The sequence below is a fragment of the Aphanomyces astaci genome (assembly GCF_000520075.1).
Source record: "Aphanomyces astaci strain APO3 unplaced genomic scaffold supercont1.93, whole genome shotgun sequence".
NCBI lineage: Eukaryota > Oomycota > Saprolegniomycetes > Saprolegniales > Verrucalvaceae > Aphanomyces > Aphanomyces astaci.
In genome coordinates this window covers 85,516-110,695 of record NW_009798356.1, presented here as the reverse complement: position 1 = coordinate 110,695, position 25,180 = coordinate 85,516, and the positions used below count along the sequence as shown (strand labels likewise).

The 25,180-nt window shown below is 46.5% G+C and overlaps 9 protein-coding genes across 14 annotated transcripts; 5 read left to right on the top strand and 4 right to left on the bottom strand.

The window, feature by feature from the left end:
• Positions 1-510: 510 nt before the first annotated feature.
• H257_16860 (hypothetical protein) lies at positions 511-2,526 on the top strand (the record flags this gene model as incomplete). Its single annotated transcript, XM_009845449.1, has 2 exons — positions 511-683; positions 2,418-2,526. 2 exons carry the CDS (start codon positions 511-513, stop codon positions 2,524-2,526), a joined length of 282 nt encoding a protein of 93 aa, XP_009843751.1.
• Positions 2,527-2,938: 412 nt separating this feature from the next.
• On the top strand, positions 2,939-5,168 carry H257_16859 (hypothetical protein). The gene is made up of 4 exons (XM_009845448.1): positions 2,939-3,501; positions 3,623-3,862; positions 4,185-4,530; positions 4,752-5,168. Exons 1-4 carry the CDS (start codon positions 3,031-3,033, stop codon positions 5,042-5,044), a joined length of 1,350 nt encoding a protein of 449 aa, XP_009843750.1. The 5' UTR covers positions 2,939-3,030; the 3' UTR covers positions 5,045-5,168.
• Positions 5,169-6,461: 1,293 nt separating this feature from the next.
• On the bottom strand, positions 6,462-8,018 carry H257_16858. Of its 2 annotated transcripts, XM_009845446.1 has the most exons (3): positions 7,102-8,018; positions 6,808-7,048; positions 6,462-6,692 (listed from the first exon to the last, which is right to left on the bottom strand). In XM_009845446.1, exons 1-3 carry the CDS (start codon positions 7,902-7,904, stop codon positions 6,531-6,533), a joined length of 1,206 nt encoding a protein of 401 aa, XP_009843748.1. In that variant the 5' UTR covers positions 7,905-8,018; the 3' UTR covers positions 6,462-6,530. The 2 variants fall into 2 exon arrangements, with proteins under 2 accessions (XP_009843748.1, XP_009843749.1); XM_009845447.1 differs by having other exon boundaries at positions 6,808-8,018.
• A 1,378-nt stretch (positions 8,019-9,396) lies between these two features.
• H257_16857 lies at positions 9,397-10,734 on the top strand. 2 transcript variants are annotated; one of them, XM_009845444.1, is made up of 4 exons: positions 9,397-9,879; positions 9,946-10,002; positions 10,069-10,243; positions 10,298-10,734. In XM_009845444.1, the coding sequence occupies exons 1-4, from the start codon at positions 9,416-9,418 to the stop codon at positions 10,640-10,642; spliced, it is 1,041 nt and encodes a 346-aa protein (XP_009843746.1). In that variant the 5' UTR covers positions 9,397-9,415; the 3' UTR covers positions 10,643-10,734. The 2 variants fall into 2 exon arrangements, with proteins under 2 accessions (XP_009843746.1, XP_009843747.1); XM_009845445.1 differs by having other exon boundaries at positions 10,069-10,734.
• A 1,306-nt stretch (positions 10,735-12,040) lies between these two features.
• Positions 12,041-14,534, top strand: H257_16856 (hypothetical protein). The gene is made up of 5 exons (XM_009845443.1): positions 12,041-12,167; positions 12,215-13,006; positions 13,472-13,640; positions 14,026-14,098; positions 14,149-14,534. Exons 2-5 carry the CDS (start codon positions 12,229-12,231, stop codon positions 14,419-14,421), a joined length of 1,293 nt encoding a protein of 430 aa, XP_009843745.1. The 5' UTR covers positions 12,041-12,167; positions 12,215-12,228; the 3' UTR covers positions 14,422-14,534.
• A 1,817-nt stretch (positions 14,535-16,351) lies between these two features.
• Positions 16,352-17,452, bottom strand: H257_16855 (hypothetical protein). 4 transcript variants are annotated; one of them, XM_009845439.1, is made up of 6 exons: positions 17,246-17,452; positions 17,038-17,139; positions 16,861-16,962; positions 16,705-16,806; positions 16,552-16,653; positions 16,352-16,472 (listed from the first exon to the last, which is right to left on the bottom strand). In XM_009845439.1, the coding sequence occupies exons 1-6, from the start codon at positions 17,447-17,449 to the stop codon at positions 16,383-16,385; spliced, it is 702 nt and encodes a 233-aa protein (XP_009843741.1). In that variant the 5' UTR covers positions 17,450-17,452; the 3' UTR covers positions 16,352-16,382. The 4 variants fall into 4 exon arrangements, with proteins under 4 accessions (XP_009843741.1, XP_009843743.1, XP_009843744.1 ...); XM_009845441.1 differs by having other exon boundaries at positions 16,552-16,806; XM_009845442.1 differs by lacking the exon at positions 16,352-16,472 and having other exon boundaries at positions 16,527-16,653.
• Positions 17,453-19,430: 1,978 nt separating this feature from the next.
• Positions 19,431-22,652, bottom strand: H257_16854 (hypothetical protein; the record flags this gene model as incomplete). The annotated part of the gene is made up of 8 exons (XM_009845438.1): positions 19,431-19,890; positions 20,353-20,436; positions 20,491-20,605; positions 20,656-20,792; positions 20,841-21,235; positions 21,286-21,450; positions 21,745-21,986; positions 22,041-22,652. 8 exons carry the CDS (start codon positions 22,650-22,652, stop codon positions 19,478-19,480), a joined length of 2,163 nt encoding a protein of 720 aa, XP_009843740.1. The 3' UTR covers positions 19,431-19,477.
• Positions 22,653-23,362: 710 nt separating this feature from the next.
• Positions 23,363-23,704, top strand: H257_16853 (hypothetical protein; the record flags this gene model as incomplete). Its single annotated transcript, XM_009845437.1, has 1 exon — positions 23,363-23,704. The coding sequence occupies one exon, from the start codon at positions 23,363-23,365 to the stop codon at positions 23,702-23,704; it is 342 nt and encodes a 113-aa protein (XP_009843739.1).
• A 770-nt stretch (positions 23,705-24,474) lies between these two features.
• On the bottom strand, positions 24,475-24,927 carry H257_16852 (hypothetical protein; the record flags this gene model as incomplete). Its single annotated transcript, XM_009845436.1, has 3 exons — positions 24,475-24,503; positions 24,616-24,844; positions 24,901-24,927. 3 exons carry the CDS (start codon positions 24,925-24,927, stop codon positions 24,475-24,477), a joined length of 285 nt encoding a protein of 94 aa, XP_009843738.1.
• Positions 24,928-25,180: the final 253 nt, after the last annotated feature.

Genomic DNA, 25,180 nt, shown 5'->3' with positions numbered 1-25,180 from the left:
TGCGTTCGTGTAAACTTCAATCGACTTCTGAGATCCGACTTTGAAGGCTCCCAGTTGTTGTGACCATGGCCACTTTGTCGTTATAAGACGACTAATGGGCCACATTGTAGCCAACGCCAGGTTATAGTTCGGCTAGGTACATCTTGCGAAGGTTAAGTACTGTGAATTCGCTATAAACTTCCGAAGTTCGCGTGGTTTATCGACATACTGTGTAGCGTACTTACTGTTAGTATATAGGTTTAGACAAGTCAAATAGATTTGGACTCCTCTGTAAAATGATATAATCCTCTGTAAAGTTATTCAATTGGATTATTACACTTGATTATTGTATGCATAATATATCCAGAAGTTAAAACCTGGTACGAGTACAAATTACTACAGTAGTACTTATTGTAGTATCCCACATGTGCGAACCTGGGGCAAAGGTCGCAGCTGTTGGCTGGAAGTTACACCATGGCAGTTACTAGTACACCCTGACAGTTACAGTGTGAGTTTATGTTGGGACTCGACATGCTGAACCACCACGATCGGTCGGCGCTAGCGTTGCTGGCAGCCGTGGAAACGTCGTACTTGGCTTGGATGGACCTGCAGTCGCGAATGGCGTCGACGCTATGGGTGTCGCTGACTTTGCTTTCAGTGTACTGCCACCACCTGCGCCCCCTCTTGCAGCCTCCCCCGTCGTCGTCCCAACCACACCAATCAAGCTTATCGTAGCCTCATAAAGGAATACCCGAGGAATTCCGTGCTGTCGAGCCAAAGTGTGACACGAAGGACAGAGGTGGTGCCAGACACAAGTGCAGAACGTCCTCTTACTGTGTCACCGTGACTCTTTGGACGTAAAACATATGAAATGAGTAGTAGTTTGTCGTCCACACAAGTGCCGTTGCAATTCACATGCGTGTCACGTGCTTGCCATGACAGTTTTATTCCCTGGACGCCTTGTACAACGAGAGTCACAAGAACCAATTCGTTGATTTGACTACGAAAAATGTCGGACGCTGTTTCCTTTTTCATGTCAAAGGATACTCACTGACGTTGTAAGTCTTATGTACAGTACACTGTACTTTTCTACTACTGTACCGGTAGTAGTACCCGTTACTTGAGTACTACGTAGTAGTGAATACCCCTGTCGCCGTAACTACAGTACAATACTACTAACGTTACCTCCGATTGGAAATGATTGATAGGTTTCATTTTTAGGCTTTGAACAATTGTATCTCAGTCAAAATAGATTGCCTTGACAATAGGTATATACTTCCATGTAGAGCATTTTACTAGAAATCCGATTTTAATGCTTTGAGGCCCAAATTACAGTATCTTAGAAGTTATTGTCAAAATCAATCAGGAATGATGCTCAATTTTCACTGTGCTTCCTTATAATTTCTATACACCTATATCTGATTTTCTCTGAACTTATCAGGTTATAGCGGTTTACGTGGAGATATGTGGTACAGCAAATATGTTAATACCTGTATAATATAATAGTAATTGTAGTATTAATACTACTACATACTCCGGAGTACTAGTACAGTAGTAGTTAGTAGGCAACATGGACACTGAACAAACACCCTACACTTTGCATGTCGTCGAAGCTAGTATACTACGGAAATGCTGGCTTCAACGACATGCAATATTATGGCATGCGTACAGTACACATTGTTCAATATACTACGTAGTACCCCCAAGTAGCTACAGTACCATATACTTCGAAGTACTTCGAAGTACCTTACGGATCTGTACCCCCGAAAATGTCAGTAAAATCTGATCAAAATGAATACAACTCCCTCCATAAGGTGGTCTGATTTCTTTCCAATGCGTTTGGATTGGTTACTTCTACTACTTCGACTTGTTTAATTGGCTAGAACGAGATAATTGGACAGTTTTGACCAATATAAAGCGACTTGGGTACAGCCTTCCAAGGTACCACCAAATCGTACTTTATTGACACCATACAGCAATTTGGGTACAACTCGATAAGGCAAAATCATGGGAAAAAATGATCCATAAGGTATACGGGTAGCTACCGTCGTCATTAAGAAATGATGAAATGATGACACCTTGCATAGTGATTCCCGTGTATAGTAGTGGCGGGAGTACCAACGACCCTACAGTACCTATAGCTCTTCCCCCGTCGCAAATGATGTGAGCGACTCGTACAACGTTATGGTTTTCAGGATCACAATATAGGCTTGTACTAAGGTAGTCACTTCTAGGCTTCAACTCAAGCATCTCAGACTCGCCCGCAGTGCCACCATCTCATACTAGACCAGAGGATATCTATCTCTACTCGTAGCCGGACCAAACGTCGCATTGTTGACCGATATCACCCTGTAGTACGCCACATTGAGTTCCTTCTCAATTCCAGTGTCTTCTTACACCTCGCATACCTCACGACCTCCCCTTTACTCAATTTGCAGCTTGCCTCCAGGCTGTCTGGGAGCGGAGCAATCGAAAACAAGACTCCACATCATGTGGACATATGCACAACCGAAGACCAAGTGCCAGCAGGCCCTTCCCAAGAAATAAGCTGTCTTGGCCCTGATGATCTCGCTTGTCATAGCCCTCCACCTTCCCATAGCCCGCCTCCGTGGACGTCCTACCGTGAAAGCTTTCAAATGGACGCATCAAATGGCCTTGTCTACCGGTATGGTACTGTTGTACCTTTTGAAATGTTAAAATGTTTCAGGGTATCCCAGCCAATCACTGATCAGTTTTACAATCAAATGAATTGATTTGATAATAATAATATTCATCTGTTGCCAACCTTATCCCTCGTCGTCTATGTTGAGCCATTTTATTGGTTTTTTCCCTCGTATCGTCGCGTTGCATTCACGACGACGACCAGACTGCCCACCATGTAACGGGATACGTCCAACGTGTCACAGAAACAGTAATCAGGAGGGGGGACATGTCTCGTTGATTGCATCAGTTCCGGGAACAATAACGTCGCCCCTCCGCGTGGTCACTGCGCGACCTGGTAATGCACACATCAGCACCAATCAGTTCCCAACGCTTCTTGAGGGTACTAGTATGATGGCGCCGAGGCTGCCTCTGTCACACCCGTACTTTGCCACGCCGGTGCTGTCGGCCACGGACCGTCAATCGTATGTCGACCAAGCCAACGCCTCGAACCGCGACACTGTGCGCCAGGCGCGCAACATGGAGTTGTTCCCAGTGTACCGCGAGTCCACGCACGACAAGACCCAGCGCCGCGTGACCCTGCGGCTAGGCCACGACGCACTCAACCCGAGGCTCATGTGCATGAGTGCCCATACCCAAGTGTCATGCACGATCGAAGCCGTGGCGGACTTGTATCACACCAACACGATCCAGCGGTCCTTCGAACACGTCGTGGCGCCGTCCGTGCTGGATCGGACCTGTCTGTACCCGCTCATCCACCGCGGCCAAGTTGCCCAAGCGCCGCTGCATTATGTGAGTCTGAACTGGGTCGCGCTGCAGATGCCGTCGGTGATTGCCGACCGCGACTTTTGCTACCTCGAGGTACGCAAATGCCGTTGTATATGTAGCCCTGTACGAACCGTGGCGGCGGGGTGTATATATATATATATGATATTGATGTTGGAATCAAGATGTTATATACCGGTATGACGATTGTGTACAGTGCCATAGCGAATTCCAAGACAACGAAGACCTCCGCCGCGGGTGGGTACGCAGCGTTCACTCGGTGAGCATGATGGACGAATTCTTGTGTCCGCCCCTGGACGACAAATTTGGAATCACACGAGGGCGGTTATATCGCAGTGGCCAAGTGTTTGTCGAAAGCGCGAGCAATCCATCCATTCTCGACATGTTTCAAGTCGTGTGTGTCGAGCTGCATGGGATGGTGTCACAAGACATACAGGTATTGATTGTCCTTTTACCCACATATTTGGACTCTTGTGCTGATTCGCCAAATCTATCGGACGAAATTAAGTTTGTATGTTAAAATGATCCAGAAGTGCCACCACACTAATTTAAACCTCACACTACTTCGATGTTGAACTGGATGAAGAGTGGATAATTTTTGATTGGCTACTTGATTCTTGATCTGGGTTTTGATTGGTCGATTGTCTGGTGATTCTGCTCAAATTTAAGCACCAACCAATGTCGAATCGACTTGACCATAACAGATCCTACGACCACCACAAGTGCAACTTGTCTGATGAAAATAATCCCATATGTAGCATGCAGTTCTCGTGCAACTTGCAGAAGAATGCACGCACGTAGACGAGTACTTTCGATCGGTGAACCTCTGCCTCTGCCGACTCTTTGACGCGTCGGCACTCGCATCCAAAGCCCACAGCTGTGCCTGCTGCGAGAAACCGTTCAAATTGTCCTTGTTTACAAGTGTAAAGCGGCTGCTTTGCCGGGTATGTGGCCATACTGTGTGCGAAGCGTGTACCGAAATGTGGGACCTCCTCTACAAAAAGCCAGTGCGCGTGTGTGTTGCATGTGCTGAGCAGGCCAAAGAGCCGTTCAACCTGTCCGCATCAAGGACGTCGGATGTCCCGTTGATGACATTTCACCCAGGTATTATTATACAACATATAATGATATACGAACGAGTCAAGACCGTATAGTACATATCGTAACCGATATGGACATCGGCCAGGACCGTATAGTTTATATCGTAAGGGATATGGATGTCGACCGTATGGACGTCGGTGAATGCCGTATAGCTTATATTGTAACCGATATGGACGAGCTTGACTACCGTATAGTATATATCGTAACGGATATGTCGTCCGTAGGCATGCTTCTGCACGATGGTGCATCTCCTGCATCCATCGACACGAGCCAGTCGGAAAGCAGTGGTGCCGTTGACCGCTTGACGGTGGACCAGTTCCTGGAAGACCACGGGAGTGGGAGAAGGCCGAGGCAGACGTCCGTGACCCACAGCACCGCCAAGATCGTCCTCTTCGACCAGAACGCCTCCGACGATGTGGGCGATGATGTGTCCAACCAAAAGCTTCGAGATTTGCTCAAAAATGGACACATGTACAACCCCGAAGCGGTCAAGCAAATCGAAGCGGCCCTCATGTAACTTAACCAAGTCTACCACGTATAGTATACTAAATTTAGTAGGAGTACAGATCTCGTCACGACAAACGAGTTGTAATTTCCGGAGCGAGAACTACAGTACATATCCGAAATGAAATGTATCCCACCTCACACATTATCGATATTGTCAAGTTGATTCGAAATTGGAGTGGGGTGATCAATCGAATGAGAGCTGGCAGACAATCGACCAATCAAAGTCCAGAACACTAATCAAGTGGCCAATCAATTTTACCCTTCGGCAGTGCAATACCGAATTAGTGTGTGACTAGAATTAGTGTGATTATCTTTACGTACAAAAGTCTGGACAAAGAATCAATGATAGATTTGGCGAATCAGCACAAAAGTCCAAAATTGGGGTAATTTCAAATCTCGTATTGTTGTGTCTATTCGAACAACTCTAAACTGGAGCGACATGGAGAATGAATGAATCGACACAACCAAATGTACACAAGGTAGGCAGAAGGATATAGCCAATCAGTGTGTGACTTCAATTAGTGTGATACAATCACCACAGGGCAACTTTTTATATACAAAATTCAGTACAAAGAATCGATGGACAGATTCAGCACAAAAGTCCACATTTTGGGTAAAAGAACAATACTCCTACTACTGGTACTTACTATTAATAGTACTCTCACTGACCCTCGCTGCGACATTTGATTGGATACTGTGGAATTGCTTGTCGCTGATTAGTTAAAATATTCTTTCTATTTTCGATGTCCTTTCTGCGGATTGTTTGGTAGCCAATCAAATGTCGCAGAGAGAATATGAAGGAAATTCACGATAATCCAAGTTGGACGTTCGAGTACATGTAGAATCGAATGAATTTGGCAAATGTTGTCAGCAAATGTTCTAGCCAATCAAACTTCACCAATGAGAAAATCCCCAATCGCAATACTCACCTTGAAATTTGTCTACCATACTAGTATCGTTAAATGAACACTACTGAGTATTGGAGATTCGGTATGAATTTCCAGACCCTGTTCAATCGAATCTCGCCGAGCGAATCGAGCACCAATCTCTCCCATTGGTCAATCCGAAATTACTTGTCGCTGATTGGCTACAATCCATTTTCGAGTTTCTGAAAGGACGAAGTGGATAATGGCCAATCAGATGTCTCGGCTCTATTTGTGCTCGATTGAACGAACCATGCAAAATTTGGGAAATTTGAAGAAAATCGACAATATTACTATTAATAAAAGTAAGTCCCAATTTTGAAAAAGAGACAAATTTCAGCGAAATCGACAATACCAATATAAATGTACTTATCCATCCAGTGTATTTCCAGAGTAGTACAGTGTAGTTGTAAAGGGGCTACATATTATAGTACATACAGTTGCATTTCTACAGTTTTGACAGACTGGACTTAAGGTTAACGACCGAAACCAAGCAACCGTGAGTGTGGGTGGCGAATATGTACTGTATATTGAATGGAAGCTTATTGTCCAGTAAATGTCCAAACTCTTGGTCTATTTTGGAGACAATTGACCACAGTGCACCGTGTCACTGCAGTCGCGGGGGTACGTCGTGAGCGCGCGTTCCACTTGGATCGTACTGTGATGAATGTCCTTGGAAATCAAATAATTCTGCGCTTCATGGAGGGTATCGTCGACATTGTCGCTGTTGGTTACCTACAGCAAACAATCCTCTTGATAAATACCATAGTATCAGGGGTCGTTAAAAGAACACAGAACACGACGAACGACCAAAAATAAAAATAGAATAAAAAACACAGAGAACACGTACCAAATGCACGCTGAGCGACGGGAGGCCCGCGTTGAGCGACCAAATGTGCAAGTCGTGAGCTTGGGAGACGGAAGGCAAGGTCTCGAGGCCGTGCAAGATCTCGTCCACGTCGAATCCTTCGGGGGTGCCTTCCATGAGCACATGCACGGAGCTTCGGATGATGCCCACGGTCGTGTACAAGACCAAGATCGAGAACAAAAACGTAGCCACGGGATCGGCGACTTGCCACTTGGGGTTGTACCTACAACGCAGCTCGTTTCAACATGCATCTCCAACCATGGGATAGTTACATACCAAATCAACGCGCCGGCAATGCATACTCCCAAGCTTTGAATGAAATCGCCCAGCGCGTGAATGTACGCAGCTTGGATGTTGAGGTTTTCCAAGCTGGGTTTACCGTTGTCGTCGCCTTGCTTCTTGGGCTCGTTGTGTCCGTGACCATGTTCTTCATCGTGGCCGTGGCTATGTCCATGATGATCGTCGTCACCGCCATGGCTGTGTCCGTGATGATCGTCATGATGGTCATCGTTGCCGCCGTGGCTGTGGCCATGGGAAGCGCCGCCAATGCCGTGCGAATGGGAATGGCCGAGGATCTTCATCAGCGCCAAGTTCACGACCAGACCAAGGACCGCCACGATGAACATAAGCTTGCCGTCTACATGTTCTTGGGGTGAGTCACTGATCGCGTCTTGAAACCGTTCGATGGCGGCGTAGACCAGAAAACCCGTGAGCACCCAAATCACCAACACACTCACGATCGCGCCCAAGATTTCGGCGCGGTGGAACCCAAACGTCATCTTGGAGCTCGCGGGGAGCGTTTGTACCCAAATCGCAAAGAGAGAAATGCAGAACCCCGCGACGTCGCTCAGCAAGTGCGCCGCATCGGTCATGATGGCCAAGCTGCCCGCCATGAACCCCCCAACAACTTCGGCCACCATGAACACGAGCGAGAAGAGGCATGCCCATTGAAGCTTCTTGCGAGCACGGAGCGAGGATTCCGAGAGCGCGATGGACGACTTCTTCTTGGGGGAGGACACGAGCGGTGTCGCTTCGTTCGTGGCGCCGTAGCCTGCATGAGAGTGTCCGTGAGGTGCCATGGAAGGATCCTTATCCGACGGGAGGTGCTGGTCCAGTAGAATGCCAAAGCGGAAATGGTAGCCACACACTCCAAGGATCGAATTTATCCGGATGTTTTGTTTATGCAGAACAAATAGACGACGTATCCGGCAGGATCGTGATCTCAGTGTCCAAATAGAAAACTCCAATGCATATATACATAGAATATATATGTTCAATACAAAGCATGGCTAGTCAAGGTGAGATGTATCCTGGACGTTTTAGGGTAAAGCAATAAGTACGACTCAGCATTTGCTTCTAAAAGCAAGTGAACGAATACCCGTACGTAATAGGAGTGAGTTTTACGTTTCGAACGAGGAACTGGATCCAACGCTGACACTTTAGCATTTCTCGACACCGCCGGATCATCCATGATTGAAAATTTCGGTCGAGGGGCAAGTCTACAATGTACTCTACACTTGCTCCAAATGCCTGCCATCAAACGAAGTCAAAGCAAGGCTCGAGTTGGGTGGTTAGGATGGATTTGGACTCTGGAGTTCTGGTATTGGTCCGAATGGTTCTTTTCGAAACACTGAGAATCCATTAGACGATGCAGCATTTTGATTGGCAATAAGCTGTATTAATTACAGATAATTAGACATGAGGTTGAATGGTCATTCACGTACTTCGAATTATTTATATGGATTTCAAATATCCGTGATAGTATCATGTGTCATCCAAACGTCATCCAACATTAATATTAGGTCATATCCTAATTAGTAGAGATGAGAGTAAATTAGGATTATGCTAGGTCATTGCATACAGGCCTCGTCCGGGAGCGGCACGGTCTACGGCCTACCTGCCGCTGCCCGACAAGAAGAAATGATAGATCATTCGGTGAAGTGAGAAGCTTAGATCCGCGCTCTCGTACGGCCGCGCTTGCGCAGACGGCCTCCCGGGCGCTGGGGGTCAACGTAAGGCTTGGTCACTATTTTAGGTTTCATCCCACAACTTCATCCAATTTCATCCAATGTCATCCAAATTTCATCCACATGTCATCCACGCTTTTAATTCAACAATTATATTATATTAACCATAGTATCCAAGGTTGGTATTAATATTCAATGCTGTCCCGTAGGTCTTAAGTACTATTTATATTAAAATATTCCTGGTCCATTGCATACTGTACAAGCTTCATAAAATGTAACGTTAAGTTAGAACCTTAGTTCCAGAGGGAGGTGGGTGAGTCTCGTGTTCTGATATACTAGTACCAGGTTGCAATTACAGTGTATTCATGCACTATTAATAGTAACGTTACGATCTAAAACTGTCTAGATATATATGACTTGGGTTGCCTCGTGTGGAATTCTTAGAGGAATATACAAGTTACACCAACCCAACAAATACAAAGCGTTAACCCCCGTAACGTTGCCTGAACCTATTTTACGGATACCATTCACCTATTTTTATCATGCCTCATCTATTTACGCATTACTTTCCGGATAATGTGACTCGAACACCAATTTTGAAACGCCCAAACGCACCAAGTGGTATGGATCCTCGGAACGACCATGCACAGTCCGAGTCGGAGCTGTACCAAACAGTTGTCCACACCCGACAAGAGAAGCTTCGGTCGCAGCTGCACAAGGTCGCGGGGCAGAAGGCGTTTTTGCGGCATGAGCATCGGCGGCTGATGCTGCAACGAGCGCTGCTCGAGTCCGAGTACCAGCGCTTCGAGGCGTCGTTGTCGTCCGACTGGTTTTGCCACGAGGATAACTCAACTGCCAAGGACCGGCTCAGGATACAAGTGGGCGGCCAGGAGTTTGAAGTGACGCTACATATCGCCCGAAAGGACCCCAAGTCCCTCTTGGCTGCGCTCGTGGCACCTGATTCACCGCTGGCGCCGTCGGCAGTCGGCTGTTTTTGCATTGACCGCGACTGGAATCTGTTTCGTCTCATGCTCAACTTCCTGCGCGATGGCATACTACCAAACGACCCCAAACTTCTGCGCGATTTGTACGATACACTAGCGCATATTCTAGATGATACCATGTCAAGATTTTGAACGTGGACTTGTGGCAGGTATGTCGAGAGCGAGTATTGGAAATTTGACTCGCTCAAGCTTGCGATCGAACAGGGGTACATATATACATACATATGCGTATTCGACCTGAAAACCATGGCCTCAATCGGATCATGTCATAGTAAAATTCAATTGAAACCAGCTACAAAACCTATTGTAAACAATACCAGCACTCGTCCCGCCGAAACTGCGTCCAAATCTGGTGCTAGTACTACTAGCAACGCAACCACCAACGCCAGTCACCCTTGGTGGAACGAGCCGCCGCACTGGTGGGGCCGCCCGCCAACCACGCAAAAGGTTGTGTCCTTCTCACACATAACCAACCATACATGTATCGGCAGCGATATGTAGACATCGGAAGGTCAGACGAAAGCCGACAAACAGCCTGATCCGTATGCGTGGTGGAAAGGCACCAAGTACAAGGGCAACGACTACGCCAAGTTCCTCACGGACCAGTTGGCGACCGAGCATGGCGGCCAGTGTAAACCATCCAGTGAAAAGTGTAATGACGCCTCTACATCCTCGTCTCAACAACCCACTACAACGTCGTCGCATGCTTCATATTTGGGCCAATCCTTGTTCAGTAATCATCCACCACCCCACTCCTCCACTGGTACCATCAAGGCGACACCCAAGAACGAACAAGAGTACCCGCTCATGCGCAGCACGTGGACATCGGTTCGACACTTGACGTAGTAGTTGTAGCTGTAGTACTATTAATATTACTAGTAGTAGTACTAGTAGGAGTCTATCAAGGAGCACCGTGTCCTTCATGCATTGAGGCTGTTTGTTGTATGGAGAGGTAACGTTAGGGAAAATAGTATTTTATTTATTTCAATCAAATAAATGATAATAAATTACTATTATTTGTGTGACATGCACGACGAGAAATTATTTATTCTTACTGTAGCTTGACACATTATCGAATATGTTACCAGACACACCCTTACTGTAGGGTACCATTTCAAAAATAATATGTCATTTTCTTGTAAAATGGGATAAGGGCCACTCTGGCTGCCACAAAAAATATCAGAAAACATTACTTTTCGCAACTTATGAGAATATTATGACAGTTTTTCAAACGACAGCTTTTGTGTGTTTGGCTACCAAATCTGACATATATAAATTGACATAATACGTCGAATTTTACTGCTTTCTGACAGAAAAAAGTTTCAGCTGCAACTGACCAATTTTTACCTACATGATAGTCCAGCAATTGTTCTCATTCCATCATGGTCACATCCGAATATTTTGTAAAATATTTTCTCACCTCCCATTTGAAAAGGGAATTCTCTGTCAGAAGATTATTTGATATAAATTTTCTGTGGCATCCAGACTCTGCCTAAACCATATACTAGTAGTATGCCATTTTCAAAAGGAGGTAAAAGGTCGATTTTATAATATGGTGTAAATCCCACGTGGAATTACCGGATTTGGGTTAAAACTCTTCAAGCAAGATATGCTGCAATTTTGATCAGATTTGTTGAATTCGGCCCCAAAATGGCGTTTTCCGCCAGAATATTGTAATATTTCAGGTTGCCTTACGGGCCATAAACAATTATTTCAGCCAGTCGGAATGATTTATTTATTGACAGGGAATACTTTAATACAATAACCCCTGAATATCGATAAATATCGAGTCTTCGCAGCATGATTTTTTTATTTATTTCTTGAGGCACATCTCAAGACTTATTTTTCTGACTTATTCTTTGGCCAAGTTCTTTCAGAATAAATTATTCTATTTAATTAAATAAATAACTCTTGTGTAGTATATATTTTTCTCTACGTTTTTCACCTCGGGTTGTACGATCTGTTCAGACTGTCAGTCATCTGCGTGCCCCGACAGAGTTGTTCTGTAGCCAGGCTACAGAACTGTACAAGTGCAGATACATACTGTACAGCAATACTACTTGGAGTACTAGTTGATATTCGACGACGACCTGGGGGTGTTAGGTGTTGCCACTCAACGCCTTTTTTACAACTGCACTCAAATAAAAATGAACCCCGAAACGCCCCAGTGTATGTTGATTTATCCGGATAACCTTCCAGTTAACCAGGTGTTCCAGGTTAACCAAACATTTTCACGACGCGATGGCGGCTACAATTCCAAATGTCTTGCACGAAGCGATTGAAGGCAGGGTGTTGATCGCTATTCAAGACGTTTTGGGCTCACCGTATGTACAGTACTACACGACAAGAAGCAAGAACCGCCTGCGACAAGGTGTGTGCGCTTCCATCTCTCTCACCTGTAGACGCCATATTCGCTAGGCCAGCGTGCCGCCATGGCGGGCGACTTTGAACTGCTCTTCGCCATCGACGTATTCAAGGCACACATTACGTCGCTCTGCGCCAGTGGACGCCCGCCTCAACGCGGAGTTCCTCTGACTGTCACGACTGTCTCCACGTACGAACTCGTCCGCACACGGTCGTATCCGTCGTCGCATTCGCTAGGTCAGCACATGTCGACCGTTCTCATGGAAGACATGGCGTTGCGAGAGTTCGTAGCCGACATCCGAGTCAACGGCAAAGGCATGCTGACCTTCACAAGCCACGAGCACATGACGTGGCACGCTGTCCGTGGCCGGCTGCCATGTTCGCAATGCGGGCGGTTCTTCAACGGCCCCAAAGGCATCCGCGTACATCAGATGCTAAATCATAACATCAGCTTTGCGTCAGCCCAAGGCGAGGCGTTGGCAACTGACTGGCAACTGGTCGTGTACACTGCCCCGCCACTACTACTTGCAGCAGCTACCAGTCACACCCCTTCAACCACCACCACCACCTCACCAGCAGCGACTCCTCAACCAGCCCAGCCACGAGCTTCCCTAGCTGTTCCAGCTCCTATGGCAAAGGTGTCCAATCCTGGTATCCTAGCCGCTCAAGCTGGACATACTTCGGTGTTAATCGCACTGGTGGAATCTGGCACTTGGGACCCCAAGAGCGAAGACTACAACGGATGTAACGCCCTTGTGTGGGCTGCCGGTGCAGGGCATGTGGCTATATGTCAGTATTTAGTGACATCATGTGCTGTGGATGCCCATGTCTTGCAAGGCAAACGAGGTACTACTGTACAGTACATCCAATCATATTTTTCATTATATATATATGCCATGGACACACGGTGATAAGTTGCTTTGTTATGGTTGTACTTATTCTAAATTGGAGCGACATGGATAATGAATCGACACAATCAAACGTACACAAGAATCGGCAGAAGGATTTAGCCAATCAGATTGCACGAAATCTGCATCAACGAATTAGTGTATGATTTCAATTAGTGTGATACCCATCACCACAGCCTACCTTTTTACATACAAAATTCAGTATAAAGTAGAATCGATCGATAGAGATTTGGCGAATCAGCACAAAAGGCAGCCAAATGTTGGGTAAAAGGAAGACAATATTTCCCTCGTTTTTATTCTTTTGGTGAGACTTTTGGCTGGCCCATCGGTATTGTCACGTTGTTGGGTAGCGTCAGTCTTTATTTTACAATTTTTTTCACAATTTTGGCATACTTGCTATTAGATATGCGGCGCAGTCCGTTGCACTGGGCAGCTCGAAATGGCCATATCAACGTGTGCAAGTACTTGGTCCTGGAGCTCCACGTGGCAGTTGATAGCCCCACCCACGACGGCACAACGGCATTTCATTATGCTGTCTGGAACAACCAACTAAGCACTTGTGATTGGCTAGCGTACGTAGCTCGGCCACACATATTTCACTCTTGGGAAAAATTCACAATATATTTTGTATCTTTTAGTGGTGCCTTTTAAAAGTTGAGTGTTTTTATTCTAATTAATTATTATTGTGGATTCGATACGAATTTCCAGACCCCGTCGAATCGAATCTCGCCGCCGAATCGAATCACGAATCAACGTTATTGGCTAATCCAATTTTGAGTGGATTTAATTGGCTCTTACAGAAAGGACAAGTATATTCAACCAATCAGAATTCGAGCGTGATTCAATATTGATTGAACAAATCTCGCGAATTTTGAAAGTTTATAGCGAATTCACAATATTATTCTGGTTCATACTCTATATACTAACTTACATGTAACGAACGAGCGGTATGTATAGGTCGGTGGGCCAGTGTAATGTGCACGCAGTCAACTCGTACGGGTGCAACGCGTCTCAGTGGGCCTGTATGACGGTATAATATATAATTATAGAAATATTTATTTACGTCTCCTGTGTACAAAGGGAAGCGTGGATATGCTAAAGTTCTTGCACTGCCACCAGCTAGACTTTGCCCTGATCAACCGAAATGGACACAGTGCACTGCACAAAGCTGCTATCAAAGGCCACCTGGAGGCTTGTCGCTGGCTGCTAAATGTGGCAGGGCTCGGGTGGAACCATATGCAGAAAGATGAAGACGGGTTCACGCCCCAACGATTTGCGATGGAAAATGGACATGTGGAGCTCGGAGCGTACTTGGCTCAAGCAGAAGCCAGCCTGCGTACCATAACAGCATAGTAAGAGGTCGTAGACGGAGGAGCATTCATATTGGACAGAGATCAAGCATGTACGTACAGTGTGCTACCGGTAGTAGTAGTACTGTACTGTAAAGAATTGCTCGTACAACGTAGCCAAGAATCCTAGTATATGTATGGTATAGCCTGGTCATAAAGTGTAGTACTAGCCAAAGGGCGTACCCATAAACGCTGGCCTCTTGTTATGGATTCACGTTAGTCCAATGTAAACAAGTGTAGCCGAGCCGTGGTGGGAGTTGTGGAATTCAATTCAGGACTATATCTGTTGATCAGCCTTTAGGCCTATAGATTGTCAAATCCGTTCCAGGACTTTTCAGTACTATCGACAAGTGTATTTGAGAATGTCCTACCTAGCCAATCAAAGTGCACTAACGAGAATTTTCATCCAATCATCGATAAGTATAATTCAAAATACTCGTCTTCAAATTTGTAAATTGAAAAAGCTTAAAATCTGACTCAAATCCACTCTCGAATCAGCTGCCACGTCCAATTTACAGCGAAAACGACAACCAGTATATACTGTACAGTACTGCCGCATCACAGTACTTTCGCGCTACTAATTTCACTTGCTGTTAAAAGTATTTGGTGTTGTTCCGTTTGCCCTCCACGCAGCGAAGTATGACTGGAACCATCATTCCGTCTATTTTGGGCTAACTTGTCCATCTAACACTAACGTTAATGCAATTGAGAGTATTTCTAGGCTGTGCCTTCCTCCATCCCTCATAGTTCATTTTGGACGTGATGGAGTCAAATACAGGAGTAATATTGGTGCTTCTGAGCCACAAAGCACAGCCCCCCCGAACGTGTTGTCATCCGTGCGTCCTACATTCTCTTGCTCCAAAGCTACAAGGTACCTGAAGAATCCACATACATCACGACAAAGCTGTCGTGATAATCGTATACAGTCCTGGCACTTTTGGCGTTTTTGTGAAGTAATTTGCAACTTCAAGGCATCTATTTCCATGACGGGGACGTGCCGTCCGTGCCCTGGGTTACCCCGTTTTCAAGCAACCTGCGCCCCCAATCTATTCCTTCAGACCCCGTTGTTGCAACGCTATGTAATCCCCCCAAGATGGTCGTAATTTGCCCCGCCCCCCGCGCTTCCCCCCTACAACTACGCCAGTGTCATCTACCCCAACTATGGATAACAATTGTACGACGACGGCTTATCCAAGTGGCCGACTTTTGGTGTCCTACGCCATACAATCGTATTCGACTGTCGCGAGTTCGGGCAATGAAATTTCGCTGGCTTTCGATACTACACGTCGATTTCCCTGGGTGAGAAGGGGGGCATGACTATCCAAATGAGTGCCCAACCCAACGGCCCCATAATGTGAACGAGTGTCCTTCCAGACTTCAATTTCCAGCGTAAGCTCGAACCAGAAAGCAACTACATGGAGCCCCCCAACGTCCAACTGGATCCGAAAGTACAACAGCCGCGATCGACGCGAATACCGCCTTGATCCCCGGAAGCTCCATCGGCATGCGTACCAAGCCCAATGAATTCACTTGGGCGTGGATCTGAACCTCCAGTGCGACACTATGTGCCCCCCTCAAGACCAGGTATGGCAACAATTATTGTAATTAAAATAACTGACAATTAAATACAGAAGGTAAGTTGTCTTTGAGTGCAACCCCCAATTTGAACTAACCTTCCATTATTTCTACAGTACTAATAGTACAGTACTGTACTACGTACAGTAGTAATAGCTAACGTTACAGTAACATGTCCACCAAGGAAAAAGAAAAGTGACTATTTTGTCCTACAGGCATGTCATTACGACAGCAGCTGGTTCCGAGGTGGGGCTGACACCCCAAAGCGGTTTTAGTAATCAATCTATTGTGTGAATTGACACTAACTAGGTACTACTGTTGTACACAGTACCGGTATATACTCCAGCACCGATGCAATGGACGACCGTTCAATAACATTAGGGGATTAAATTATAAGTTAGACGGCAGTACAGTCAACAACAAGTCCACCACCGATTGGTGTCCGTTCATTTGGGCCATGTCTGTCGCTGATAAGTTGCGCTACAATCCACCACCTCGATTTTAATATTCCCAAAAACTGGAAAAAAAACACGAAATATTATAGAGAGAATGAACTTACTTGATCTCGGCATTGCACGTCAACGCTGGGATGCGTCATCATAAGTCGAACCACGTCGACATGTCCGCGGGCACACGCCGCCATGAATGCTGTGAGGCCGTTCTACAAATATATTTAATTATATATATCTTCAATCCAGGCGTGGCAACGTACGTCGTCGCCTTGATTGGCATCGAGGGAATTGTGCTCTAGCAAATACGACACTATTTGCACGTGGTTGTGGGCTGCTGCAATGATAAACCCCGTGTTCCCCACCTAGGCAGTCGCCGTTAACTAAGTTGAAGTAACTAGTTGATTTGATGTTCGTACACAATTGCCTTGGTTGATAAATACATGAGCGTGACTCGCCAGGTAGCGAACCGTGTCCACCAACCCATGGAGGCACGCGATGTGGAACACCGTGGCCAATTCCTAGCATGTCAATCTCGTTAACGTTTGATCAACTAGACAAACCAACTCATAATCATGAGAAACAAGAGCCAGTACATGATTCGAATGGTCGAGGTCGAGGCCAGGATGGGCTAACAACTGCAGCACTATGGTTTCTTGTCTAGCTCCGCACGCGAGGAAGATCGCCGTGTTGCCTTCCTATGGACATCGATACAACTGTGAGCCCACCATCCTAAACACCATCGACCATCCACACCAAATTGACAAAACCATGCCATCGTCGATACGATGGACACCTACGCACCGCATCGGCTTCGTTCACGTCCACGCAAGGGTCGTGCAGTAGCTCGTGGACGGCGAGGTCGTTGCCGCTCATCACGGCCATCATCAGTGGCGTCAGGTTGAGTCGCGGCGCTGGTGGCTGCGACGGTGCTACGTACGGCGCGGCCATCGAGTAATGCGTGGGCACGGTCGTCTGGGATGCCAACATGCGCACTGCTTGGCACATGGCTAAAGCTGGAATGAGGTCGCGAGTTCTTTATCCTGGCAGAGACACTTAGGGCATGTCAGGTTTTGAGTAGCATGTCTCGCCCGACTAGTCAGAGGGAAGCAACGAAATACAGTATTCAAATGGTTTTCACATACAGTACATGCATTCTGTCGCCACAACCAATGGAATATGATCCAATGTCATACAACGAAGGCACACCTACCATGATATGATCATCAATGTCGTCGTCCGAGCTTCGTTGACCAAGTACGTCGAAGTACTTGACTGACAACAGTGGGCCAGGGCTGAACACACTATTGGGATTATTCAATCAAGTTTGATTGGTGAAATCACGATGAGGTAAAGACCTGTCACAACCAGGTACTTACTACTAGTACTTATTACCGGTAGGTGGGTTGAAAGCGTCGTGCTGGTCTTTTGCAAGCCACTAACTACAGTACTACGTATTAATAGTATATATTTATTCCGTGACCCGAATAGAGCTCTCAAACCAACAAGCCCCCCCAGAACTTCATCGTGGGCAGCATCTTTGTTCTGATCGCAACCAACGATGGTGGCACCCCTTACGAATCCTCAGTGATTTGTCAACCTATACACGCCTTTCGATTCGCCCTACGCGCAGTCCCTGCAAAAGTGGTCAGTCCAACCTGGTCACGATGAAGCCACCGTTGTGTAAGCAAAGTGGGATTCGTAAACTGGAGAAGGTGAACACACTGCGTTGTTCGTTTCAATGTGCACTGCTTTTGATCCGATCGTTTACATGATCTACTAGTACTCCGGGGTACAGTACTGATTGAGTATGTACAATACCGACCCAAGTACAGTAATTAACGAGTCCATTGTAGTATTCGGACCACTCGTGTCAACACGTGCGCACACTTGATGCCACTTTCTACGACCTGATCAGTAACTAACGACTGTACCTGGACGGATTCCTCGGACGAGAAATTTCTCTCGTCACTTGGTTCGACGGCTACTGAAAAGATTAGTCATCACTTGTGCCAACGACGCCAACTTCATTTGCCGCCCCTCTGGCAAAGAAAGGTGTTGATACTGTATTTGGGGTTGGGCTGCCTTCGACTTTCACGACTGTAGCTCGGTCACTCGCGGGATGCACTAACAAGTCGAAAACCTACAAGTTTTTATTGGGTCGTATACTCTCGAGGGGGAAGCGGGGCTGGCGCGACCAGAGGACAGCATGTACTGTTTGCGTAAAGAATCCCGCCCCTTACTGTGATGTACTGTACCCGATGCCCCAATATTTCATCACCTGGGGGTAAAGTTCCGAAGATGGTTCGTGTTTACGATGGGGGTGGGTGGCCTAAGAACAAATGTACCCGGTACAGTACTCGTACACAACAAGTAGCTGGTGTCTAACCTGGAGTTGGGGAAACATCCAAGCGAAGGACGGGGTGTATGTACCAGTACAGGTAGGTATGTCTACATGTATAACAATGATGGAAACTTAAACGGGCAGCAGTCATGGCACAATTTTCGCCTAATTTCAACTAACGTTACAGTAACGTTACTTCCACATCTGTAGTGCTTACTGTTAGTACAGTCCATGTACTATTGTAAGTACTGTATTACCCGTAATACGTAGTAGTTCTATTAATAGTACAAGTACTGATACTCCCAGCAAAGTTCACGGTTGACAAGTCATCACAACGCTGGAATTTTCCTGCCAAGCCAAGCTGCAAGCGACGAGAAAACTACAGACTGTAATGCAGCCCAACCATGACAAGTATTAATCGACGTTATAATAACTTACTAAGTTAGTATGTACTAAGCTAGATTCTAGTAGCACTACGTAGTACTACTGTAGTACTACAGTAGTACAGTACTAGCACCTTGGGTCAGCCCCCAGCTCTGTCACTATTGCTTGGGGGATCAACAACATCCACTGCATGTCTCGGCGTTAGATATTAATAGAAAGTTAATTTCTGTCAAAACTCGAGAGAAAGCCAAATTATATTCACTGTAAACCGATACTGTACTTCAAACATAACGTTAAACTGATATTTGTCATCGCCTTCTCAAATACTGCACAATCTTTTGGTGTTGGCAAGCCACCGCCAATTGAAGCACGTATTTCGTCACTTTGGCCACACGGTGCATGTGCAAAAATTTCACCACGTTCAAATGTCCATTTTCCACCGCCGCCTCCATCGCCGCCGCCACGTCACCGGTGGCACCTCGCTTGTCGTACAAATATTTCACAACTTTCAGATGTCCATTCCCACATGCCAGTGCGAACGCTGCGTCGCCTGTGCTGAGGCCGTGGGTGTGTAAATATTCCACAACGTTCAAATGTCCATATTTCGCTGCTCCATCGAGGGCCTGCCACGTGGCCCCTTCGCGTCGATGGGTGTGTAAAAACATCACCGTTTTCAAATGTCCATTCGTCGCGGCACCGTCCATTGCTCTTGCGGTAGCGCCTGCGGACATGTTTTGATTATGTAAAATGAAGCACCACCACGTTCCAACTACTGTAAATAACGGGTTGATATCACCCTTGTACTACGCAATACTACTAGTGGAGACCAAGGATTTGTTGTTGGCAGTAAACACTAAAGTAATGATTTGTTGTCAGTGAAATCTATTCATGACCATACTACCATACGTACAGTAGCATATTGTTGTGTTTCTTCAACTCCTGAGTAAACTGGGGTGACGAATCGACACAACCAGAAGAATCGGCAGATTGATTTAGCCAATCAGATTGCAGAAAACCATGATCAAATATCAGATTCGTGGGATACCTAAATTAGTGTGATACGAATTTCACCACATGACAACTTTTGTTTTCAATACAAAGAATATCAATTCATTCAATAGATAGGGCGAATCTGCATAGTACACCACTTTGGCACCTTGTGTATAATGAATGGATGGCGTACCTTCTTGTCGATTCTCGTGTAAAAAGCGAACAATGTCATCGTGACCACTTGTCGCAGCGCTATCCAAGGCTAGGGTCGTACAGCCTGCATCGACATACATTCAGTCGCTCAAGATCGTTCAAAATCCCACTGGCACACCTTCAGGGCGATGTGTATGGAGATACCGCACAATCTCCATGTATCCATGCGTGGCAGCCATGTCCATCGCGCGCGGAGTGCATCCTTCGGCTCGATGTGTATCCAGAAATTCCAACTAATTAGGCATAGTTAGAACCATAAAACTCGCCATTTCGTGGCGGATACCATGGGTAAATCGCCGTTTAACGCTGCTGAATCCATGGCGAGCGTCGTGCAGCCCTCCGATCGGTGGAAGTGCAAAAATTGAACTATGTCCAAGTGCTTGTGCTGGGCGGCCCCGTCCATGGCGTCCGTAGTGGCCTCTATGACATCGACTCAAGCACAACTGGATGGCCACGATCGTAGAGTACCGTGCTGGTTTAGGCTATGGAGGAATTTCACAACGTTCAAATGTCCATTGGTGGCCGCGGCATTCACGGCATTCGGTGTAGAGGGTGTGTCCTGTAGCTGTTGACACACAGCCACATGTCCGTTCGCGGCGGCGAAGTCCAATGCATTCGACGAGCTTAGCCCAAGATCGAGCAGGAAGGCGGTCATCTCGACATGCCCAGATGCGGCCGCTAGTGGCAGCGCGGCAGAGGTGAGGAGGTGAGGCCGACATCGTTGCAATAGTAGGACCGAAGCGAGGTCGTTGTCGAATATGGCGCGGTGGACGATGTACCGAGGGTCTGTTTGTGAGCTCAAGTGCAGTTCCCGTTGGGTAAGCCCCGTCAGCGCGCCAGAGAGGAATTGCCGCGTCCACGACCTACAGACAGGTATCACGGACAGGTGGTCCACACTGGAGCATGTATGTACCTGTAGCGAGGCAATAGCTGGTAGAACACCCCGTGTTGGAACTGCAAGAGAAGCGCCAAAATAGCGTGGTTGCAAAGGACGTCGTGGTACGCAGAGTGCGCGAATGACGGCGCGGGGCGTGGCCGCTGGCGGCGTGCATGCCGATCATGGCGGTGCTTTGCCATACTGTACGGTGATTGGTCGTGGCGATCTTGCAGTTGAGGACAGTAGTATAGTAATACTAGTAGTAGGACACTATTAATAGTACACTACCTCCAGACTGGAATAAACCAGCCAGGGGAAAATCTGTATATTTTGAACAAATTTGGAAAATTTACAGTAGTCGACACCAACGAATCACTATTTTTTTTCTTCATAAGCTTAAACTTGTCCAGGCACATACATACATACTTGGAGTTCTTTGGCTAAAATATTCACTGACAAAATGAATATATGCATTACCAAAGTTTATTATCATACTCAGAGTCGCCACCATCGTCACTTGAATTGTCGCTGTCATCTGATGACTCTTCATCGGATACGAGTGTATCGATTTGCACAAGATGCTCGTGCAACTTCTTCAACTTCTCTTGTGCAGCACGCACACACCCTTTGATGGAGTTGGGTTTCAGGTTGGCAAATGCAGCTTCGAGGCGAATTTTCATATCCGCGAACTTGGTCATGTCCGTGTATTGTCGACCAACCTCTCCCTTCACAATCGCCTACACAGATTCAATCGGCTGCAGATCCGAATGATGGGGAGGAGTGTACACAACGCAATGCCCACGATGCTTGGCCATTTCCACGATGACGGGGTGAATGTGTGCTTTAATGTGAGATGCCAGCATATCCCACAGCTCACTCTTGAACTCCTTGCCAGTGGTTTGAATACCGTACAAACGACACGCATCCAACAGGATGGACTTGCGACGTCCACTCGTTGGTGTTGACTCGGGCAGGCATTTGTGGTACTTAGCGTTGTCGAGTACGATGAGGGCTTTGGTAACCCCGCTAGCATCCATTTCGTCCAGAAGGCGACCGAAACACTTCACGTAGTATGCATGATCGAACATCCCGTGGTAATCTTTCGGCTCCTTTGCTCGGGACTTCCCTCCGGTGAAAATATCGAGAGCCATGACCTTGCTGGCCATCGTTGGGAAGTCCAGTATCCCGGCAACGATGGCCTTGGACAGGTGGTATGTCGAGTAGCCCTTCCGGCGGCCTCGCTTGTACCCTTGAGCTTCGAGGAAGCGTTGCATGGTACGATAGGATGCTGCGAACTGCTTCTTGTCATCCACGTCGATGTCGTGGACACACATCTCCTTGACCTCGACAGCCGTTGTGCGCTTTCTGGTTGCGCGACGGTCCCGTACAAACTTCTGGACCATCCGGGTTACCAGCTTCGTGCGTGGCACTTTGGTTATGTGTGTCGTGCGGTTTCCAGAAGGAGTAGCAGCAGTCACAGTCTATGAGGCCTGGTACTCCCGCCAAACATCCTGCACAAGGTTGAGGTTGCAACCTTGCAGCTTTAGTATATTGGCAGCGGAACCATGCATGCAGACGAAGAATGTCGAGTCGCTCTTCACGTGTCACAGTGCGATGCCTCGCACTCTTGACAAAAGCAAAGCACGCGTCGATAGATGGATCCATGGAGTAACAATGAAGGATAGTCCTTGACACGTAGTCTATATTATATTTATACTTGAGAGAAAATAGAAATGGAGAGTACCCCCAATGTTGCCATAGATAGAACCTCTATAAACGAATATTCGACAAAGTTACACAGGATATTGTGTTACCGGGTGAAAATTGACTGTCATTCTGCTTTTTCATCCAGTTTTTTAAGAGTTATCTACTTTGGTGGGGATCAAATGCCACAGTAAAATTCCCCTCGAAATTCCCTACAGATTACAGGTGGTTTCATTGAAATCCAATCAGATTTGGCTTAGATATGGAAAAATAACAGTTCAATGGTGTCGAGAACTGTTAAAAATCCGAAAGCTGATTCAAACTTGACGAGGGTGAATCAAATTTCTTTACTTAAATCAAGTTTAAATGTTTTCAGATAAAATTTGCATTAACCGATTTTTTTTTAATGATGATCATTTTTGAGCGCCAAATCAACTTGTTCATCGCCCGTTTTCAGAAGAAACACCTCACGTGGGATGAGCGCCGCGCTGTGGTTGACCACCTTCTCTTGCGCGTCGGACAACCGTCATGCAAACTTCAACTAGGTGCAATCAGTGACGTGGCCCGCTTGTTTGGCCGCCTGCGTCACACCATTGCCGAGATTTGGAAGCGAGCTAACGTATCCCTGGGCAGCGACACTCTTCCTACAAGCCTCGTGCTTTGTAACGACATCGCAACCCAAAAAAAGAGCGGGTCGGTTGAAAGCCAAAGTACACCGACCTACCATCGCGTAGTTGAGCAGTGCCAGTAGCTCATCGAACGACGTTGATGATCATTGCCCATGCTATTGGCAAACCACTTAGCACTCTTAAAGACTACTACAAGCGTGGTTTTATGGTAAATTATAACTCTCATATGAAACCAAAACTAACCGATGTCAACAAAACGGCACGGGTCAAGTGGTCTATGGATTTTATCCGTCCTGACAGCGACTTCAAGTTCCACGACATGTTCGACTACGTATACGTCGACGAGAAGTGGTTCCAAGAGCCAAGAATCAAATCGAGATTCTACCTACTGCCTGGCGAGAAACACCGCATCAATCGACATAGAGCAAGCGTTTCATCACGAAAGTGATGTTTCTCGCAGCTGCGGCACGACCTCGATGGGACAACGTCAAAATAGAGATGTTCGACGGCAAGCTCGGAGCCTGGCACTTCACTCATGTTGTCCCAGCTGCCTGCTCGTCGCGCAATCGTCCGGCTGGCACGTTGGAGTTGAGGCCAGTGAATGTAACGCGGCCGGTCTACAAGAAAACAATCATCGAGGTCATTCCCGCCATCAAAGTAAAGTGGGCCGTGGAGAGTAAAGCTGCTAAAACCACTGGCAGAAATGTTGAAAAGCACAATACGTACGACGAAGTAGTATTAAGAGTACTTAATTTTGCTTTACGCAGAATTCGTAAGGTGAAATAGTAGGTATTAGTAGGCTCGCAAGGTGAGCCACCCATAAATCGATCTGAAATTGAGAAAAATATATTGATATAATATTCGTGTTTGTATTAGAGTTTTTTAATTTCCATTAACAGTAGTCGACAGCTTGGAGGGTGCCTGCCAAAAAAGAATCGTAATATAGAATTTTTCTGACTTTCCACAACATAGCTGCATATTTAGATGCGACCAATAAGAAGAGAGAAAAAATGTTATTTCCCTGATTCTGAACTGTCCGACTCGCTACTGCTGCTATCGCTGTTGCTGTCGTTGCCGTCATCACTGTTGTCATCGTCGCTGTCACTCGCGTCGACTTCTTGTTGCTCCATGATGTACTCGGCCAGCTTGTTGAGCTGCCTATCGGCCTTGTGAATGCAGCCCTTGATGCTGCATGCCGCCAACTCAGCGAAAGCTTGCGTCAACCGTACGTGCACGTCCTTGAACTTGGCACCTTGTGTGTACTGTCGTCCAACCTTCCATTTATTTGTAAAGCATTGTATTGTATATATCACTGTACTTGGCCTTTTACGATAGCCCACACCATCTCGATAGGTTGAAGGTCACTGTGGTAAGGTGGTGTGTAAACCACTTCATGCCCTGCGGCACCAGCGTTACAACCTCGATGTCAATCTTATCGACATGCACACTAAGCTTTTTCCATAGTGCAGCTTTCGTATCATTTGTGAAAGAAATGCCGTACGTAGTGCAAGCATTCTGTAGGACACTCTTCTTTTGTCCATACTTAGGTGTACCCGTAGGGAGACCTTTATGGTATTTTGCATTGTCCATTACTATAA